The sequence below is a fragment of the Perissodus microlepis genome, chromosome 7 (genome assembly GCF_051167445.1).
Source record: "Perissodus microlepis isolate ML-2025 ecotype Zambia chromosome 7, ASM5116744v1, whole genome shotgun sequence".
Lineage (NCBI taxonomy): Eukaryota > Metazoa > Chordata > Actinopteri > Cichliformes > Cichlidae > Perissodus > Perissodus microlepis.
Genome location: NC_140467.1, coordinates 48,778,746 through 48,801,587, shown reverse-complemented (window position 1 = coordinate 48,801,587; position 22,842 = coordinate 48,778,746). Strand labels below are relative to the sequence as shown.

Genomic DNA, 22,842 nt, shown 5'->3' with positions numbered 1-22,842 from the left:
TTGGTTTGAAGTGATTTGATGTGTCTGGACATATAATACTTAGCCCTGCAACAGACTGGTGACCTGTTGGTGTGTACTACACCTCTCACCCAGTGACAGTCCCCCCAGCAATCATAAAGCAAATAAGTGGTTATCAAAATGCATGGATGGATGGACGGGTGGATGGAAGGATAGCTACCATGGCTTCAGTCAATCTCTCAGGGGTTTTCTGCCCTGATCTTTGAGTACGGTCCTTGCAATTTGCATTCATTGTCTTTGAATATCATAGTTTTGGCATGGAAAAAAAATTAAATAAAAAACAATTAAATAAAAAGATGAAATCTCGGTTTAAAGTAAATGAAAAGTCTGTTTAAAAACTGAATCTCAAAAAGCACGTCAGAAAGGTCTATAAAGATTTTCACTGCGCTTACAGAACTACAACTCGTTTACTACAACCCAACATCAGAAACTGAACTCAGAGGGGTGAAACATCAGTGCTCTAAGTATTTTTTAATAGGAGTAACAAGTAGTGAGGAGCACCGATCCAGCACCGATGAAAACAATGAAAAGCATAAAATCTCAGTGACTTCCGGATGCGTTTGATTCGTTGCGGATGACATCAGCTGTGGAGTGAGTATGCGAAAAAAAACCTCCGGCGCCCTCGTCTCTCCCCGGTTATGTGACACTGTGTCTGCTGGTATAAAAAGCAAGGGCCACTCCTATCAAGGCTGCACTTGCATGTCTGGAGACCACTTCAAAGCTCTGCAGCGAATAAAGGGAGGCTGGGATCCGCAAACGAGAGACAGCGAGAGAGCGGGGGCGTAAAAAAGAGAAGATAGACAGCAGGAGAGGATGGCAACCCTGGTTGAATCTGCAGACATGGAGACTTTAGGCGGCCAAAGCAACACCGGGGCGTCGCTGACATCCTCGAGCCCCTCGCAGCACTTTAATGACAGCAAATTCTACCTGCTGGTTGTTATCGGAGAGATCGTAACGGAGGAGCATCTGAAGTGTGCCATTGCGGACATAGAGAAAGGTAAGATGGGGCTTTGTGAAAGGGGGTGTAGGCCAGAGAGCTCCTCTTGACGTGTTCAAAACAACTGGAACGGAGACGGATAGACTGGAAGTTTGGCAGCATAAAGTCACATAATCTGTGCGGGGGTTTTATTCTTTTTTTCTTTTTCTTTTTTGGAGCTGTAGTTATTTGCAGCGCTTTGCTTTGTGAATGGTGGTGAGGAATTACGCGTGTCAACGAGTAATGAACACAGTCGGAGTGTTATTTGTTGGGCAGCTGTTTGAAGTAGACTGCGGTGGTGCTATCTGTCAGCCCCTCCCAGTAACATCACTGTGAGCTAGAGGAAAATAATCACTACATCTTCGCCCTCGGGTATTTTACCCACCAACAACCGCGTTCAGGGGCAGTTCTGGATCATTTATTTTCTATCACATAATATCAGTGGGTTCAGTTGTTGCCAGCCACAACACACGTGGGCCTGGTGCTGTTATGAAGCTGACGAGCAATGATTCAGCATCCAATTCGGATTGTGCGTCAGTGCAGTGAAGCGAATCGGATTTCTGAGGGTCTCTCGCAGCACCTTGCTTTTGTGTCACAGTTCACGGCCTGAAGGAGGAAACGAGAGTTTTCTCTCGGTTTGTGTCGTGAAGTTGACAGTTTGCGTTTCGAGACTGCTACAGTACGCGCCCTTGAATTACAATCAACGAATTCCCTCTTCATCCCCGTGGGAATATTTCTCCATCACTACCCTCCTGCATCCAGCTTTCTCTCTCATCCCACACACCGGCTTGTGGGCGTGGCTCGGTCCGCACTGCGGTCCCTACGGAAAGCCAGGAGGACCCATCTTCAAAGTGAAGCGGGGCGTTTTTTAGAAAGGCTACAGCTGCTGTACAGGCCTGCCTCACTGGCCATAGTGCACTGTTTGTAAGGGGGGGGGGGGCAATGGCGCAGTATCTGCGTGGGCGTAAAACTAAGATGGGTTCATATTATCTTTACCCTGCACACTTCTAGATTTTCCAGGCACTATCAGAGTAAAAGCACAGAGTAGGTGTGGCTCTTTGTTAAAGGTTAAATCTGCTGATGATGTATACAGATGTACCAAACAAAAAATGAATAAATAATTTTTCTTTAATTAAAAAAAATAAGAGGTTACTTTTGAGATGAACCTGTTGGGGCCACAGTCATTCTCTCTCTCTCTCTCTCTCTCTCTCTCTCTCTCTCTCTCTCTCTCTCTCTCTCTCTCTCTCTGTGTGTGTGTATTGTCAACTTTACACTTGACCTTGGGTGGGAAAAAAATTCAATAAATAACTTATGCTGTCATTTATTTTTTTAAGGTTTAGGCCCTGTTGCTAAAATAAGTGTTTTCAGCCCATCGTCTGTTGTTCACCTCAGAGTAACACTGATTCACTGCTGCTATCAAATAACTTCTCGGAAGCCTTCATTAGGCCTTGGCTTTGCAAAATTATAGAGAGGATGACACCGCAATGAGTCAGCACAACAGAGGTCGTCCCTGCTTCTGGCACCATCATATTTCCTATTATAGATTTCATTCCTCTTGCCAAATTAAAAGTCAATCCTTGCTCGTGCCAAGATTTTCCTGTAAATTTTAGGAAGATAATTCACGAGGGAAGGTGACTTTTCACAGTTTTGTTTGTGCTTGTGTGCTTGTGTTGCAGGGATCCGCTCGTGGGACGCCAACTTAATTGACTGCAACCTGGACCAGGAACTCAAGCTGTTTGTGTCCAGACACTCGGCTCGTTTCTCTGCAGATGTCAGAGGTAAACTGGAAATTTATGCCACAACGTTTCACACCGATTAATGTCTTGAGATTTTTCTAACAGCTTCCATTGTGTCGTAAACAGAAACCAAAGACATACACTTTTGCAGTCATGTGAGAAATAATACGCTTAATGTATTAAAAGTAAAAACAATCACTATATAAAAGACCCCCTTTTTTATTTTAATTTATTTCAATCTACCCCTGTCATAAAATATGTTGTGAAGCACAGTACTTGAGTATTTACAGTTTCATAGCTGCGTTTCTCAGCAGTGTCCACCATTACATCTAAGTCAGCTATAGCTTCCTTGTGGAATCCTAAACACGTAGGCTTTATTGCACAGGATACACCCTGTCAGCATTTTCTTGCAAGGCACTTTTACCTTTGTGTCATTTGCAAAGTGAAGGAGTCTGTATGAAGATGAAACACATTCAGTGTGGCAGGACATGTGGTCTATCAGTAGGCAACATGGCCTTGACAGTCCCCAGCAGTTAAAGCTTCTGCTCCACATTGAGAACGACCAGCTTCGTATGTGGTTAGATGTTTAATAGATTGATCAAGCCGATAAATGTGGCTGCAAACTAAATCAGTAGGTCGATTCTAATGCATTAATATCCCTGTATCAAATCTCAGAAATGAAATACAGTCATCTGAGAGGCAGGATTCATCCAGAATGACATTTAACAGCACTCCAGCTTCACACTCCCTTTTATCCCGTCTTCCCATCCTCCACTCTTGCCGTTTCCTCCAGTGTGCTGTTGCCTTGCAACTAGATGCACAGTTGATTTGGGAGTAATTAGCAATGTCGAATCCCTAGTGGCGGTGTCTGTCCATGAAAATAAAGAAGGGAGGGGAACGGGGAGGACTCAGGGAGCAAGAGGGTGAGGGGAAGGGCTTTTAAAGAAAGACAATGACACAGGCGGGTGGGGTGGTGAGAGGAGAGGAAATAATGGAGTAAGAACAGGCTGAAGAGAGATTGGGGTGATAAATAAGCAAGGTCACACAGAGAGACACGCAGCAGAATGAAGAGAACACTTTGAGAGTCAATGTCTTGGCAGGCAAAAAATCAATAATGTTATTTTCTCATATTGTATTTCTTTCCTTTTGGCAACTCTTTTTTTTTACCTTTTTAAATTTTTGATTTCAGCTTGATGTGAACTGTACAATTTGACGGGTTTGTAGGGTTTTATGTAAAATGTCATGATTCTTTTTAATTCACAGATATATATTTTAAACTTTTGAATCATAATATTGTTAATTTAAAAAAAAAGATTTAAAAATAATAATGACATCACTTCTGTCACCTGGTGCACTGTGCTTAGTACTGGTGCTTCAAGAGCAAGAGGGTTTCTGGTTCAAACCCGCTGGCTGATTGGGTTCCTTCTACTGTCTGTGAGGTTTGTGTGTTCTCCTGGAGCCTGCGTGAGTTCACTCCAGGTACTCTGGCTTCCTCTCAGAGTCCAAAGACATGCATGCTAGGTTAATCGGTGATTCTAAATTGTCCATAGGTGTCTGTCTCTGTGTTAGCCCATGCTAAGTGATCTAAGACTAGTGGTCTCTGGAGGGTGTTACCAGCGAACTCTTCTATAGGCTCCAGTCCCACCACACCCCAAATGGGAAAACCTCTTAAGAGGATGGAGGTTGGATGGATTTTGTCCAACCTTTCTCCCCTCACTCTGGTTTTCTTCCTGTTGGAGGGAGTTTTTACTTCCTATTGTCACCAAGTGCTTGCTCATAGGGGCTCATCTGACTGGTGGGGTTTTCTCTAAAATAATTGTAGTGCTTTGTATTGCCTTGAGGCAACTGTTGTTGTGATTTGTTGCTATATAAATTAAACTGAATTGAATTGGATGGATGCGGTACCTCCCCATACTTTTTCACAGAAAGGTGTATATTATCAGGAGCAGCAGCTAGAAGCTGAATTGGCAATGGGCTGCAAAGCAGCTTGCACTTGCACACTATGGGCATGCTATGGCAGCTTAAATACACTTCTTACATGAGATTTGTCCTTTGGACTCATAGAAGTTGAGCCATCAGTAGAGGTGGGCTGGCACTGAGATGAATTGATCTGCTCCAATTGCAGCCGTGACCGTGACCTTCAGGCACCCCTGTGCCTGAATTAAAACTATGCTTGATATGACTTTATTAATTATAAATTAGGATTTAACAGGAAACAACATCGAAGCTGAGTGAAACATAAAAGGTTAAAAAAAAATAGTTAATCCTTGCTAACAGAATTTGTATCAAGCATCTTGTCAGAAATGAATCAGCATCGGTTCTCGGAGGGCTGTGTAGTGAGTTGAGCTTATGAGTTGAATTTCAGTGGGACTTACCCTTAGCTGTAATAAAGAAAAATCAATGAAACGTCTTTAAATGCTGCATTCTTGAGTTTTCTCTTTAGCTGGTAGGGTGGTTTCATTCATTGCTTAGAGATTATTCTTTAGAGGAAAACCAGCGGATGAAATCTGGCTCAGGAGGGCAAATGCAATTACCTGTCTGCTTGATGAACGACGAACTGTCAATCACGTGGCGCACAGGATGCCTGGACCTCACAGTAACAAGGAAAAGAGAGGAAGAAGAGCAGGCTAGATGGGAGACCACCTGCCTTTCCTTTATAGACATATGACACTTCTGTTTACTTATAGATTTCCCATCACTCTGCCATCAGTGCAGACAGCAGTGAAGCCTCAAAAGACATGTCTAAACCACAAATCCATGAAGAAGCCTTGCTAATGAGATTCTTGAAGACAAGACTGCAATTTATGATCGATGATATTTAAAAACTGTGTTGACTTTTATTCATTTGTCAGAGAAGAAAATATTCCTAATGGTCTGTTTTCTCTTCATTCCTGACTCCAACTGCAGATCAGCAGTTTTATTCGCCTGCATCATAAAAAGTCCCACATCCCCTGATATTATAAGCACTGCAATAGAAAAAAAATTGTAATAATAACTGCCTTTCATCTGGCAGCTTGTCATTCAATTGCATGGGCTAATTCCTACAGTAATGACTATGAAGATGTTAAAAGCTGAATGCTGGCAGTGAGAATCAATATGGTGCCACAGGTGATCGACTGCTTTTCAAGTTAATAGCTGGATCATTGCCATTAGCTCCATTACCACACATGTTATATATGCTTGGTTGGAGACAAATCCAAAAGTCACCGTAAACATTTTGCCAGTGTCTCTGCTGGACGTCACTGTTTTGATATGAAATACACTTGCTGACACACACAATACTGGGGATCTAGAGGAGCAGATCCAGTCCTTGTCCTTAAATGTGCGGTTTGCTTTAAAGCAAAAGGAAGGAGGTGCTGAATTTAGTTGTTCCACTGATCTATTTTTGGTGGGGTGCCATCCTCATTGATGTTCCCATCTGGCTCGGTCAGTTGCAGAGAGGGCAAAACCAACTGGTCGTCCTCTTCCTATTCAGCCAGAAGGAGAATGTTTAGCGATGCATGTCACATTACCTCGCCTCCCGCTGAGACAGAGACGCACTGGGTTTTAAGGATTTTCATATCGATCAAAGTAATTGTCAGGGTCAAACAAGCTCCTGTGTGCAATCTGTCACTTTTTGATGAGTTAAATCAGACACATGGCGGTGGTGATGGATAGTTTGGTTTTTTTCCTGTGGGGAGTGCTGTGCTATACTTTCTATTTCATCACATAAAAGGCCAGTAAGCAGGGCGTAACCCATGAAGAGGGACAAAGACAAAAGAGATGCGTCTCTTTTGCATTAGCGGTTACAGATATGGCTTTGTTTACAGCAGCACGAGCAGAATTAAAAATAGACTTTAGGGATTGATTGTTCTCTCATTTCACAGATCGCTGAAAAGTGTTTCCACAGTTGATCTTAGAGGAGCACCGGTCAGACCACTGCCTCCTCAGAATGGGTTTTAGTGAAGGTTTTTCCACCCCCTGAGTAGCAGGGGTTTTATGATGGTTGTAGTAGACAGACACAAATCTTCAACATGCCGGTAAAATGCAGGTGCAAAGGAAAACTGTTTTTCACGAGGCCCATCGGTTTGACAGAAATCACCAACAGCTTGTTCACATCTCAAAGATGAATGTACCAACACTAGAAATAAAAGAAACAAATAAAGCTGATGCATTCATTGCCTGCTCACTGGAAAAAAATGACACACATTTAAGGTTTTCAATAGATTCTGTCGGAAAATATCCACTATGCACTCAAAAATGAAAGCAATGACCCTTTTGTCGTTTAAGGTTCTGTCATGATGTTGAATTTACACAAAATCTCTAGATTACAATCATTCTAGAAGAATTCTTTTTTTTTTTTCCATCCACACCCCCAAAAACAGAACTGACAAATGCCTGGGAGGGAACAAAACCTCGAACCATTATTTCAGTTTTTACTGAACCCCCGAGATTATTAGACCCCAGCAGTCATTTACTGTGTAGGAAACACAGCAGTGAATGAGAGTGTTTTCTATAAGGCATGATAACTCTCTGGGGTGAAGCAGTAGAGTTAATGGTTGTGCATTGCTTCATGAGAATCTGCTGCTATATGAAATATGTATGGAGGAATCAGCCGAGCAGGCAGATAGCTGCTGGAGTATTGCGTCTCCAGGGACAAGCCACACTCAGTCTTCAACACCGTGCTTCTGAATTTACAGTCTGGATCCAAGCACTTCACACAAAGCAGATTCTCATCCTTTGTCTTTCCATTATAGCAGCAACATTTTTTTGTTTGTTTGTTTTGACTGAAATAAATGAATAAAAATAAGATCTGTGTCTTGTAGTTTGATATCAGTTGATGCTTGATGTTGGTGACAGTGAGGAGAAACAAAGGGTCTGTGGGGTTGACTGAGTGAAGCCTGACATGTAGGGATGGATAATGAAGCTAAAGATACCATGTTCATGTCTCATCCGCTGGGCCAGAGGACAGCCAAACCCCCCTCACACACGCACAGTGGGGTCACAGTCATAATCAATCAACCAAAACCTAGAAGATTGATCACGGGCCTGTCACAACACTGTTCGTGTTCTGTCTAATCCAGGGGTGTCAAACTCAAATACACAGTGGGCCAAAATCCAGAACTGAAACAAAATCGCGGGCTAACGTTAATATTTATTGAAATATATTTATTCCTCCAGATATAAGAATGAATCTTTTCTTATGGACTCAAACACGTTTTGCTGAAAAACTGAATATGGAACAAGCAAAGCTTAATACTAAACAATATATATATTAGCTGTATAATACCAGTAGGCCAGCTCTAATAGTAATTTGGTATGGCTTCGCGGGCCAAATGTAATTAGGCTGCGGGCCAAATTTGGCCCACGGGCCAGAGTTTGACACCTATGGTCTAATCACTCCGTCTCATGAGAGAGGAAATATTACCTTTCTCAAACTGCTGCAGATTCAACTATTTTTAGTGGCCATTGTCAGAGTTCAAATCGTTACTGGGTGTTAGAGTGAGGCAGATAATAACCCAGCCATGTCGGTGCTGTCTGTCCTCTCACAGAGGCCGAGTCTGACTGGAGTTGTGTAGCACTGTAAAAGAAGTGGCTAGTCAGTAATTGACAAATAATTGGGACACATTTAAATTTTTTTGAACAAAACTAATGAAACATGTCCTTTAACCTTGCAGTATGTAAACATTTGTTTGTTGAATAAAGTAGCCAGTTTAAAGCATCATCTTTATATTTGGGGAAATTTGATAGACATTTTTAAATAGATATTTGGTCAGTTATTACAGGCAGAAACTAATTGGCAGAATAATCAGTAATGTTAATAATAATTTTTATTTTGTGTCTTTAGTGTATAACTGTTACAAAGAACTCAGGGTTATTATAGAAACTGGGAGTTCAAACGCACTGCAAGTTGAATAAAGCACAACGTAAATAGAAAAAAGCTGCAAGAGCTTGCAAAACATAAATAAATAGATAAATAAAATAATAAAACACAATATAAGTATTTGTGGGGAGACAAAAAATGTGACGGAACAGCTGCAGAACTGACAAGCTAAAAGTAAACAGCAAACGTGTATGTACATGTGTTAAAAGAATCATGTGATTAAAACAAACAACAAATTTATGTAAATGTCTGGCCACTTAAATTTCCTGCATGAACAGTGAAGAACAAGGCAATAGAACATGTGTAATAGAAATATGTATATTTCATGAAAAATCAGTCATTGCTGTTAATATATGAATATTAATAGGAGAGTTTTATAATGATGAATTCAAAAAGATCAAAGAGAAATTATTCTTGTGTCACTTACATAAGCTGACTGGTAAACTGGTGTCTTACAACAAAGGTTAACGAAGGAGGATTTCAGCTTTAAAACAAGTTTTTTTTTTCAAGGAGCAGGATTCAAAATGAAGCACTTTCCTCTGCAGAAACCACACGTTTACACAGCCACACTGCAGCTGCCAGCGTCTGATAAATTTGCAGAGTGCTGATGTGTCCTTATAAGAACCAGAGGAGTGGAGATTCATTACAGCTTTGTAATCAGTTTTATCTTATTATGATGACAATAATCATGCTAATGATCAAATATTAAGGCAAAAAGGTGAATACTGTATGCTCCCCATCTTTTAATGTAGGTTACAGAGACTGAAATTCAGGTTAGCAGAGTAGACATGAAACAGGTGCAACGATTGTGTTTTCAGAGAGGAAATTGTTGCAGTTTTAATTATTCTAGCAATTAATTTGCTATAAATTAATAAGCACAGGGGCAAAAAAATACTTGATTTTTAATTCAATTAAATTTTATTTTATTGGCGCTTTATATTGTACAGCAGATCATACAATAATAATAATAATTTTTACAATTATTAAATGATAAATCCAATTATTTCCTTGAATAATCAGCCAATTGGTTTGGTTGGCAAATTAGTAAATACTTTCCTTCTTTTCCTGTCTTTTATGCAATAAAGTAGGATATCATCATTACTGAGAGGCTGTATCTGATACACAGTTTTCTGTTGGTCGGCTACTCTGTAGATTGATTATGCCTCTTGGTTCTATCTAATTATATTCACAGCAGGGTTTATATATAACTCATAGCATGAGTTTATATTTAATCATTTATTTTACTATATCTATTTTCTGTTTTCTTTTCAGGTCAGAGAATTCTTCACCACAAAAGTAATATTCTGGAGACCGTTGTGCTCATCAACCCTTCAGATGAAGCCGTCAGTACCGAGGTAAAACATTTTTCCTACTAGAAATTATAGCTTCTTCCCATTATTCTCCCATCAGCATTTACAAAATATTTAAATCTTAGAACAGGTAATTATTCAGCCCGGTGTGTTTGCTGATGTGACTAAGAACCAAAAATGGGGGGGGGGTGTAATAAGAAATCTAAGAACCTGGACTGATGTGTTCTTTATTGCCGGGATAGCAAGCACAGATTTTGGATTTCGCTTAACTTCAAGGAGAATAAAAATATGAGAGGATCAGGAATTGCGCCTTCTCGTTGTTTCCTTCACTCCCTCCCTGTTTGCAGTCACACTCTGCACTTATAATATCACAGAGCACAGCAGGAGTGATTTGGCCAGCCGCCCAGAGAAACTGATGGTGCTGAAGTAGATAAAAAGAACATCAGAAATAGTGAAGGACAGCGAGATAGAGTGATGACAGTACAATAGACAGTAAGAGAACAATTAAGCTAATTAGCTAATGGAAATAAGTGACTTGAAGCTGGTGGTATTTCTAGTACATTTATCATTAAGCTAAATGCATAAGTATTGAGCTTCTTTATTTCCTTTTTAATATAATTATTTTGAGGAGAAGGACTGCAGCTGCAGTAAATAGTCTCCAAGTTTATATAAATTATTATCTACTGTTGAACAAATCAGTGCACAGACAACGTATATTTTTTTTCTCCTTTCTAGGTGCGTTTGATGATCTCTGACACTGCCAGACACAAACTTTTGGTCTTGTCAGGACAATGCTCTGAAAACACCGGGGAGCTGATCCTTCAGTCTGGATTGTTCTCATTTTTCAGTTTCATAGACATATTCACTGACCAAGAGGTGAGCAAACATGGGGAGGGTTCTTCTTATGACACATTTACATAATGGTTATTGAAAGGTAAAAAAAGAATGAGAAAAAAATGTGTGGTGGTCTACCCATATACTTACAGACACATACTGAACCTGAAATCATTGTAAGTGCATTACTGATTCCATTAATCATTTTTTCTCATGGCCAGATTGGTGAATTGCTCAGCACCATTCACCCAGCAAACAAAGCCAACCTCACTCTCTCCTGCCCCGAACAAGGCGAATGGAAAAATTCCAACTTGGACAAACACAATCTGCAGGACTTCATTAACATTAAACTAAACTCCACTCTCATCCTTCCTGAAATGGAGGGCCTCTCAGAGTTCACAGAGTACTTATCTGAATCTGTAGAGATCCCAACTCCTTTTGACATGTTAGAACCACCAACCTCAGGTGGATTCCTCAAGCTCTCCAAACCATGCTGCTACATTTTCCCCGGAGGTCGCGGTGACTCCGCTCTCTTTGCTGTCAACGGCTTCAACATGCTAATCAATGGAGGTTCAGACAGAAAGTCGTGTTTTTGGAAGCTGGTGAGACATCTAGACCGGGTGGACTCCATTCTCCTGACCCACATCGGTGACGACAATCTTCCGGGCATCAATAGCATGCTGCTGAGGAAGATTGCAGAGCTCGAGGAGGAACAGTCGCAGGGTTCAACAGCAAACAGCGACTGGGTGAAGAACATGATTTCTCCAGATATTGGCATTGTGTTTGTGAATCTTCCCGAAAACCTGGACAATCCTGAACCCAATTACAGAGTGCGCAGAAATGTTGAGGAGGCAGCTTTCACTCAGCAGTTTCTTAACAAACTAAATTTACGGACTGAGCCTTTGCAAAGACCTGTAGGAAACACTATAGAACCGATCATACTTTTTCAGAAAATGGGCGTGGGCAAGCTTGAGATGTATGTGCTTAATCCATCAAAGAACAGCAAGGACATGCAGCACTTCATAAAACAGTGGACAGGAAGTGAAAAGGACACCACTTCCATCCTGCTCCCGAATGGAAAAGAATCAGAGTTCCCTCTCTCTCACATGATTTCCATTGCTTCACTCATTGTGTGGCACCCTGCAAATCCCTCAGATAAAGTTGTTCGTGTTCTCTTTCCTGGAAATGCCACCCAGCATCATATTTTTGAAGGTTTAGAAAAGCTTAAGCACCTGGACTTCTTGAAGCAGCCCGTTTATATTCAAAAAGCAGTGTCTGCTAACATGCCATCAACACCGACACTGAAGCAAGCCAAGATGAAACACCGAACAGACAGCAAAGAGAGCCTCAAGTCTACCCCAAAGCCTTCACCAGTCAAAAACATCAGGAAGGATTCCACTGAGGAAACACCAGAAAAGGCAAAGGCTGATGCAGAATCAGCTCGTGAAAAAACACAAAAGATGGAGAAAAAAGAAAAAGTCCCACTGAAAAAGGGAAAGGCACCTGAGAAAGAATCAAAAGCAAAGGCAGAGCAAGCTGCCCAAAATGAAACGCCAGAAAAAAAGAAACCAAAAGCTGAAAAAGAGAAGATTGTTAAAAAGGAGGCCAAAGCGTCTGTGGAAAAGAAAAAGGAGGTTAAAAAAGAAGTAGCAAAAAAAGATGAAACCCCCAAACAAGAAAGCAAAAAAGATGAAAAAGTGAAAAAAGAGGATGCAAAGAAAGGTCTAAAAAAGGATATCAGAAGAGACTCACCTATGAAAGAGAAGAAAGAAGAAAAGAAAGAGCAAAAGAAAGATGCCAAAAGGCCATTAAAAGATATAAAAAAGGCATCTGCTGCAGGTGAAGTAAAGAATCTCAAACCAAAGCCTCTGAAAAAAGATGATGCTTCAAAGAAAGATTCAGGAGGTCCATCAAAGTTAAAAGACAAAGGAAAGATAAAGGTGGAAAAGAAGGAGACAAAAGAGGATGCCACCAAAGTGGAAGCTAGTGCTGCTCCAGTGACAGTGGATCCAGAGGAAGAAAGATCTCTGATGTCCTCACCAGAGGACCTCACTAAGGACTTTGAAGAGCTCAGAGCTGAAGAGTTGATGGAGGACGATGCAACAGTTGAACAAAATGTGGAAAAGGAGACTGTGATGATACACCATGAAGACGTGATTCAAACCAAAGAGTCACCTGAGGCATTAGAGTCTGTTGATGAAGGTATAACCACAACTGAGGTGGAAGGAGAAAGTGGAGAGACTCCAGATGAACAAGTACTCAAGGGAAAAATCAATGGAAGTGTATCAGAGAAGTTTGATGATGAGGGCACTGTGATGGAGGAGACATCTGAGGGAGGGGATTATGAAGAGAAAGGAGAGACTGAAGAAATATATGAACCACAGAAAGCAGAACTGGTTAAAAATAATCTTCCTCCCAGTGTGGAAGAACACCAAGAGAAACATGCTGAAATGAAACAAGTTAGTGCTGAAAACAACAACGTAGAAAATGATTTCATTAGTCAAAAAGAAACAGAGAATCAAAATCTGTTTGTATCTGCTTCACCTAAAGTGTCCTCACCAGTGTCTCCAGCTGTGTCTATCCATGATGAAATGGTGCCAGTTGGCTTTGAGAGTTCAACAGCCTCCGATGAAGAGAACAGAGACGAACCTCCTGAAGATTACACTGTCACATCTGGCCACACCCAGTCCACCATTGAAATCTCTAGTGTGCCTACTCCGATGGATGAGATGATGACTCCCAGGGACATTATGAGCGATGAAGCCACCAATGACGAGAATGAGTCTCCATCACGGGATGTTGGCAGGTTTGGCACATCAGAGTGTGACAGAAAGAAGCTCTCTCAACTTCAGGATATCCCATGTTTAAATCGCTCTCAGAGTGATGCCACTGAAGGTCAAGACTACAACCATTCTGCTTCTACAATATCTCCGCCTTCATCTCTAGAAGAAGATAAATTCTCTAAGGATTTTCTCTCTGCAGGAAAAGCTAAATGCTTTGCCACGGATCAGTATGATGCTGATTCATCTAAACTCAGTTCAGTATCCACAACAGTACCTTTTGTGCGATCTCCCTCAGTTGACAATAAGGATATATCTGATTCACCATCAGTGTTTGCTCCTCCAATAGAATTATCCACCACACTGGCAGGATACACCAGAGCAACAGCAGATTCCTCCATTAGCCCAGAGGACAAGACATTAGAAGGTGCTAATTCGCCTCAGTCATCTGGTCACACTCCCTACTATCAGTCACCCGTAGATGAAAAAGCGGGAGCTCTGGCAACTGCATCAGAAGAAAGAAAAGAACAGGGTCCAGTAATTGTGGAGGTTACAAGTGATAAAGAAGATTCCTCCAACAGAGTTACCCCAGAGCCTCATGAACAGGAACTAGAAAGTTCCTCCCCAGTAGAGAGGGTAGCATCCTCATCAAAGAGCTCACCAATAGCTGAACCTGATTCTCCAACAAAGAAGGAAAAGTCCCCCTTTGATATAGATGCTAAGAAAACAGGAGAAAACAGTCATTCCGTCTTGTTTTCAGCACCACTGACCAAACATGAATCAGACATCAACCCTTTTACAGCGTTCAAAGAAGAGAGTAAAATGTCAATTTCAGAGGGCACTACATCAGATAAGTCTGGAACTCCTCTGGAGGAAGTAGTAGCAGAGGACACTTTCTCACATTTAGCTTCAGCATCCACAGCTTCCCTGGCCACCAGCTCTTTGCCAGAACCAACCACGGACTCTCCTTCCCTTCATGCCGAAGTGGGCTCTCCTCACTCAACTGAAGTAGATGACTCTTTGTCCGTCTCTGTGGTTCAGACCCCAACCACTTTCCATGAGGCAGAGGGATCTCCATCCAAGGATGATAGCCCAAGGCCAATGTCAATCTCCCCAGACATCTCCCCCAAAACAAAAAGCAGGACACAGATGCAGGATACAAAATCCCCAGAGCACTCTACCATGTCAATAGAGTTTGGTCAGGAATCCCCTGACCATTCCTTAGCCCTGGACTTCAGCAAGCAGTCCCCAGAGCACCCATCAGTGGGCAGCTCACGTGCTACAGAAAATGGCCCAACTGAGGTTGACTACAGTCCTTCAGATGCAACTGACATAAGAGCATCTGGAGACCCAACCTCTGCAGTGGAAAATCCATCACTTTTTGAAGAAAATGATTCAGTTTGTGCCACTTCTGCAACCCCATCAGATGCATCTCAGTCTACTCCCTCTGCAACAACCCCATGCCAAATGACAGAGATGACACGTGCTGTGGTTGAGCAAACACAAAAGTCTCCAGTCACCCCCAAAGCAACCTCACTAATCCACTCTCCCCATTCCAGTGAGCCATCCCCTGTGCTTGGAGGCCCAGCAGGTAAAGAAAGCAGCAGCCCCATTTCACCATCTGTGGAGGATATAGCTGATAAATCTGACACATACCAAGAATATGACAGGTCACCCTCACCCCCAAAAGCTACTTCCCCATCCTCTTCCTTCACTCTTTCAAAAGAGGAGACACTTTTCCAGGCAAAGGAAACTAATCCCTTTAAATGTGAGGATTATACATTTGAGAAAAAATCCCCTGTGAGCCCTAAACTTCCTTCCCCATCACATCTGCCACTCTCTTGTGATCAGTATAATTCTGCCTGTGGCTCCAAAGACCCAGACTCCACTAAGAGGAGCCCCTGTGCTCCATCTAAGACAGATGTGGACCTCTGCCTAGTTACTTCATGTGAATACCGTCACCCCAAAACAGAACTCTCCCCATCTTTCATCAACCCTAACCCTTTGGAGTATTTCATCAATGAAGAGAATGCCTTGGACGATGAGAAACCTCTGGCCAAGTCAGGAGGAGGACCTCCACCACCAGGAGGTAAGCTCTACACCAGGCAATGTGAGGAGACACCGCCAACATCCATTAGTGAATCTGCTCCCTCCCAGACAGATTCAGATGTTCCACCAGGGACAGAAGAGTGCCCCTCAATTACAGCAGATGCAAACATTGACTCTGAAGATGACTCTGAGACTCTGCCTACTGACAGAACCCTCACCTACAGGCATGCTGATCCTCCTCCCGTTGCACTCAGGGACCCTGCTCCATCTTCAGGTCACCATGACGTCTGCATGGTCGATCCAGAGGCCCTCAAGGCTGAAGAAAACCTCCACAATGCTAACACAGAAGGAGGCGAAAAGCCCAACAAGAAAAAACTTTCCAAAAAATCTTCATCACCATCTAGAAAGGTTGGTCTATCAAAAGTGAAGGACTCAAAGACGGCCTCTCCAAAGAAGGGTGTAGGAGAAGGGAAAGATGCCAAAAATGCAACCAATACCTCTGCCTCCAGAGGGGTAAAAAGCACCACATCAGGTGAGCACTTATATACATATATACATATATATACACATATATATATACATATACATATACGTATACATATATATATATATATACACATATACATATACATATATATATATATATATATATATATATATATATACACACACACACATATATATAGTGTATCACATATCAGTTTTTGACATCTATTTGTGGCACAGTATCTTTTGTTTTTATTTATTATTTTCCTAATGTCATCTGAGGCAAATTTACATTTTTTTCAGGTACAGGAAGTGGAAAAGTATCAGGTGGGACATCTCTACCAAACTGTCCTCCTATGTACATGGATTTGGTTTACATCCCTAATCACTGCAGTGCCAAAAATGTGGATGCTGAGTTCTTTAAGCGTGTGCGGTCCTCTTACTATGTAGTAAGTGGCAATGACCAGGCAGTTCAGGAACCCAATCGGGCTGTCCTTGATGCTTTGCTTGAAGGAAAAGCCCAGTGGGGAAACAATATGCAAGTAAGTACCAAGTATTAATATAATGTAATAATGCAATACAGTGGTCCAAGAGGTCAAATGGACTGCAACTTAAGAAAACACCAGGAAAGAGAAAATTGCTGCAAAAGTGCACCAAACACAACAGATGCTGAATAAAATGCAATGGAAATGGAAAAAAAACACAGCAGAAGTTGAGTATTCACAAAACACAACAGAGGCGTGTCTGGGGATACGCTAATGTCACAGACTAGCACATGTGACAGAAACCAAAACATGCAAAGGACTGCACTGAGACATGCTTAACAGAAGCACAGGGTTCATCAGTGTTGCAGAAGTCAGGTGTATTTTCTGTGATTCATATAATACTGTTAATACATTGTTTGCTATTAGCAAACTGTTACTGTTACCTTGTCACTTCACTTCCGCAGCCGTTCCATGCACTATCAGATATCCCAGGTGGTGTTGTTTCTCTAAATTCATAATAATTTCAGTCCAGGAGCAATGTTGTAACTGACCAATGACGATGTCTGAGCATTCAGTTAGCATTATCCAAGAAATTAGTTCATGTTTTTAAAAGTATCACTAGCAAAGCAGCATGAGTAACCTAAATTTGGATAACAGCAAACTTAACTTGATAATATAATTAATAAAAAAGAAAACACTTAAAATGCTTACCATTTGTTCCAGAAGAGAGTTTTGTGTAAACAAATGCATTTTTTCCTGACATTGCAAAGCTATGGTTTTACAACAATGTGATTCATCATTTGCAGTGCAGATCCTGGACCAACATCAACACAGTGCTATCAGACACACCTCGTTGCAACACACAATATGGTTTCCTCTTCAACACTTCTGTTCTGTATCATGATTTTTAATTGTTTTCAGCTTTTGCATCATTTCTTTTCTATTTCCATTGTGTTTTGTGTGCTTTTGCAGCATTTTTCTATTTACGGTACAGCAAAAATAAAAAACAAAAAAACAAACAAACCTCTGCTTCAACTAAAGTTAATGTTTATATATATGATTATTTAAATTCAAGATGCCATTTCAGTTGAGTCTCTTTGTCGCCCATGTTAGGTTACGCTCATTCCAACCCATGACACTGATGTGATGAGAGAGTGGTACCAGGAGACTCATGACAAGCAACAGGAGTTGAACATCATGGTACTGGCCAGCAGCAGCACTGTTGTCATGCAGGACGAATCCTTCCCAGCTTGTAAGATAGAAATGTAGGCCTGTTCCTTGAGAGATCAGGAAGGGTCCCAATTTTAAGTAAGAAAACCAATTCATGTAGCATAAAACCTAAGCAGACACCTAAACACAGAATGAAATAAATATCGGCAACAAGGACTGATCACCAAACTTTCCTCCTATGTACTAACAGTAACACAGATCAGCTCTGAAGGAGTCCATACAAAGGGTGATGTTTCATGCAGGTAGAGTACTGGGGGAGATAGGAAACCAAATAAACCAGCCAAGCTATGATTGTCCAGTTATGCTGAGTCTAGTGAAGTTCAAGGAAATGATGTTGTTGTTGATGTATCGAGTTTCCTCTGCATCCCCACATCATACGTGAGAAAGCTTTCAATCAGCCTAACCACTTTCAGCAAATACAACTACTTTACATCTGGTATGTTTTGAAAAAGAAAATGTCTGTTATCCACACCAAAGGATAACTATAACATGTTTTCTGTTACTGCCTTAGGGAATTAAAGTGAATGTATAAGAAGTGGCACAGATCTTGCAGATTAGACAGGTGGCTTCAAGCACCGGGAGTCAATCCTAAGAATGATGTTAAAAGGTTATAGAGTTGAAAGATAGCAAATATGATTCAGCTTGAATGGACACTGAACACTGATTAACATTAATGATGTCTAACTTATCTTATTCATTACGGGCAAATCAGATTGCTCCACCGTTATGAAAATGTTCTCTGCGTTTTTTGTTTTTTTGAGCTGGCTGGATTTTAATTGATTTAGCGTCTGTTTTTGTCTGGTTTACACCGCTGTCTGTGTATAAGTAAGTTATTACGTTTAAATTTCAGTTAACGTGCTTGATCGTCCAGGCAGCCTTTTACACTGTGCAACAGGAAGTTGCTTCATGGCGCTCTCCCCTGTCTTTGTCACATCTGCATAATCTACAAAGAGGAATGCCTTTTATTTCAGCTTGCTGATTTATTTACAGATTTTAAGTTCTTTCTAGAAAAGAATATCCAATCTTGTTTCTTATGAACGTTTTGTATGTAATCAATGCGCAATGGGGGGAGCTAGCCTTTTCCCACTGGAAAGCTGGTGAAGCAGGATATTTTCATAAACCTTAAAATGTCTTGTTTTTCTAAAGCATTGTACTATAATTATAAATAGCTTTGTGGCAGATGAAGTGTTTGGAAGACATGCATGAGTTATGATAAATTAGTATTTTTTTCCTTTTTTTCATGGGGGTTTTGCTCAAATTTTCTTTAAGACCAACAGGGCTACGTAGGCTAAATAAAGACATTTGAGGAGCATTTTAGGGTTTTCGCAAATTGTGCCATGACACATGTATTCTACGCTCCAAGGAATCGCCAGTGGCACAGTGTTGATATAAACATGATACTGAATGCAGCACATTGTAGATTTTCTAGGTGGAGGGTTCAGCATAAGGAGGCTGAAAAATTAGTCACGAATGAGAAGGGAATCAGCTTCTAGTAGAAGCTTTTTTCTCTCGTGGAGGGGCAGCACACAGAGGTGAAAGTGAGTGACTTGTGTGTTTTAGATGAAAGTATGTAAAACCAAGACTAGACACTTTAAACACAAACACGACACATAACAAACTAACAGTACAGAGACAACAGATCAACTTTGACAGGCCAGCTTCTGGAGAAACATTTACCAATTCAAACAGGCTTTTCATATTTGGGGCTATTCACTCGACACACAAACGGTACGAGATATGAGTCGAGTGATGCCAGGTGTTCATGATACCACAATAATGCAGTTTTCCTGCAGGTCAACCTGAAGCTAACACTACAACCTTACTGTCGAGCAAACAGCAACCTGCAAACTTTGAACTGACACTACTCTTTTCTCTCTCTTCTTTCTCTGCACTTTCTCTTTTTTCTCTCTCTGTCTCTTTATCTGCCTTGTCTCCTGATCTTTCTCCCAGGAGAACTTTAATAATGTTTGTCTGCAGCTGTGTGGTATAGGTGTCTTGTGATCTTTGCATCGATCGTCTCTGCCCTTTTTCCCCGGACTCATATGTAACTTATAGGACTTAGTTTCAAGTAAAAAATACTCCTTAGTGCTTTCTGATGTTTGTGTGCAATATTTCCTCTACCCATATGGTGAATCTAATGTAAGAGGAACCACTACTAAGGAACAAACATTAAAAAAACAACCACAATAAAATCTGTTGAAAAAATAAGACTTTTGGTATGTTTTTCTTTCTTACACCAGAAGAAAGTCAGATCCTTTGACAACCACTCATGTTTGTACAAATTCATTAGGTAGATGAAGTCATCCAGGCATAACGTCTGCTCTTACTAGACATTTACTACTTAATAATTGGACAGAGACAGACTTTATTAATCCCACACTGGGGAAACTGTTGTTGTTACAGTAGCAGGAATGAGTCAGGATGAATTACAGCTGTATTAAAAAAAGAAAAATGAATAAATATGAAAAATAGTATACAAATATAAAAACCAAAAAAAACTATACAAGAGTGGTTTGTGCTATTTAGAAATGGCTGCTATATACAGTCAAATACCCTCAGAGAGTTTTTCATATGTACATAAAGTGCAGTGGGGGTGATAATATACACACATATATTGTATATTATGGTATGTATGTGCTAAATGAGCTGCTCATGTCCTCCACAGTCTCATGCAGGCAATGAGAGTGTTGTCCATAATGGACACCCTCCTCACACCCACCTTGGATTCTAGGGGACTGTCCAGGACAGAGCTGCTGACAGAGCTACACCGTGATAAAACTATGCTGGACCTTCAGAACTCCCTTAATTCTTCATGGCATAGACTCAACAAGGTTCTGGAAACATTCCTCCTGAGATTTTGGTCCATATTGTCATGATAGCGTCACATAGCTGCTGCAAACTTGTTGGCTACACATAAGTGATGCAAAAATTACACATCCCAAAAGTGCACTAGCGGATTGAGATATGGAGACTGTGCAGACAGACAAATTGAGTACAGTAAAGTTTCACTGTCATGTTCCAGCAAACAGTTTCAGATGATCTGATCTTCTTATCGTGTGTTATTGAGCTGGAAGCAGCCATCAGAAGATGGGTACACATTATCATAACAAAGGTTCGGGCATGGTACGCAACAATAGTCAGGTAGGCAATCGTGTTTAAATAATTAAACAATACTCAACTGGCACTAAGGCCAAGAAAATATCCCTCAAACCATTATACCATGAGCAGCCTGCCACCAGTAGCCTAAGCCAGGATGGATCCATGCTTTTATTTTTTTTTGCTAAATTCTGAATTTACCATCTGTCTTCTGTTGTCCACTTTTGGTCAACTGATGTGAACTGTAGCCTTAGTTTCCTGTTCTTAGCTAACAGAAGTGGCAACCGGTGCAATCTTCTGCTTCTGTAGCTCATCTGCTTGAAGTTTCAAGGTGCTGTGTGTTCAGCAGTGCTCTTCTGCATGGCATCGCTTATTTTTTTAGTTTGCTGTTGCCTTTCTACATAGACATATTTTCATGCACTGAGTTGCTGCCATGTGATTGTGTATTAGATATTTGCAGTAACAATCGGCTGAACAGGTGTATCTAATACAGTGTCCAGTGAGTCTATTTTACAGGGTATAGAGTGCTAGTTTCAATTTAAAGTCTGTGTCACCGAGGTAATTATAAGATTTCTTGAGGACCACGGACCTCTGAAAATTCCTGCCACGGTAACAAAAACTACAGTCAGTCTCATAATGTTAATAAAGTAAAAGTTTCAGAAAAAGTAGGTACATTGAAGATTTTTTTTTTTTACATTTACATTTTTTGCAAGTGAACAAAATTTACATACTAATATAACCTACTTTATACAGTGATCTCTATTTATTTTAAATTAAATGCCCAGCATGCCTTGGTTTAGCCACCCAAACTAAGAGCACCTGTATTTGTATCTGTTGGTACTATATCTATCATTAGAAATCTGTCACTGGCTACATAGAAACTCCTCTACACTATCTGTTCATTTTCAGTCATGTGGCAGGGATTGTTGGCTGTAAAGTGAAATTGTGGCCGAGTGGAAATTACTTCTTTTAGCCTCATTGCCAACAAATGTCCCTGAAAGTCAGAATTGAGGAGAGATTTATGTCCCCACAGAGATTTACAGAGTGGACTGGAAGCCTCATTTAGTTAGTCTAAGGGGATGTGATGAGGCTAAAATAGCTAAGAGTGAGAGTGCTTTAATACAATCTGTAGGGGTATTAATATAATCTTGTAAATGTGTTTTAAGCTTTGGTTTATATACTGCCAATAGATTATATACTTACATTCATATTTTCATGTTTTGTTTTTTTTGTATTACTGATTGATTTGACAACCAGATTAATCTACATGACATTTAATTATATTCAAAATGAATTCTGATAGTTTTTCTTACTGTCACAGGTCATTTTATTTTCCAAAGCTGTTAGATGTTTGTTACCAATTAGTTAACATTATCATGCTAATGTTCCAAATAAAAATAATGAGCATTTGTGGATTAGCATTGGTATTATTCAGCTCAAAGCACAGCCATGACTAAAAGGCTTGAAGATACAAGTCATTAGCTACTTTTGATGGATCACTTTGTTGAAACAATTCATGCATAACTATTGAGAATCTGTCAAACTGTAAAAGAAATATGTATTTAAAAACTAATTAACTAAGTGTGCACAGTAAAAGTTGTTGATGGATTAAAAAAAAGTATAACGTTAGTGTAAAATTGTCTGCAGTGCTTTCTAGTTGTTCTGACATTGGCATCTCATTGCCAGCGAAGCTATACAAAAACATGAATTATATTTAAAAAAAGCATAACATTCATATACTTTATTGTTTGTTGGAAGATGCTTAAACAGATGCTAACAAACCAATGCCACTCCAAAGCGTGCAGCTCACAGCAGATTTAAAGATAAAAACAAAAATATATGGATAGATTGATAGCTACACAGAGAACAAGAAACGTGTCACAAGAATATGAAGAATGAAAAAGAAAAGGCAGAAAGGAGACTGATGATTTCAGACTTTCTGCAGCATGAACTAAACACAAGAGCCTTTCAGATCTGAT

At 40.5% G+C, this 22,842-nt stretch overlaps 1 protein-coding gene across 1 annotated transcript; it reads left to right on the top strand.

Annotated features, from left to right (window-relative positions):
* Nucleotides 1-579: 579 nt before the first annotated feature.
* On the top strand, nt 580-19,975 carry map1b (microtubule-associated protein 1B). The gene is made up of 7 exons (XM_084935627.1): nt 580-1,015; nt 2,671-2,772; nt 9,866-9,948; nt 10,639-10,779; nt 10,959-16,098; nt 16,356-16,594; nt 17,651-19,975. The coding sequence occupies exons 1-7, from the start codon at nt 832-834 to the stop codon at nt 17,804-17,806; spliced, it is 6,045 nt and encodes a 2,014-aa protein (XP_084791753.1). The 5' UTR covers nt 580-831; the 3' UTR covers nt 17,807-19,975.
* Nucleotides 19,976-22,842: the final 2,867 nt, after the last annotated feature.

Bases quoted from the DNA above. Each gene is read 5' to 3' on its own strand.
- map1b (XM_084935627.1), top strand. From the start codon at position 832: ATGGCAACCCTGGTTGAATCTGCAGACATGGAGACTTTAGGCGGCCAA. The intron at 9,949-10,638 runs GTAAAACATTTT...TCTCCTTTCTAG, and splicing joins ATGAAGCCGTCAGTACCGAG to GTGCGTTTGATGATCTCTGA. The intron at 10,780-10,958 runs GTGAGCAAACAT...TCTCATGGCCAG, and splicing joins ACATATTCACTGACCAAGAG to ATTGGTGAATTGCTCAGCAC.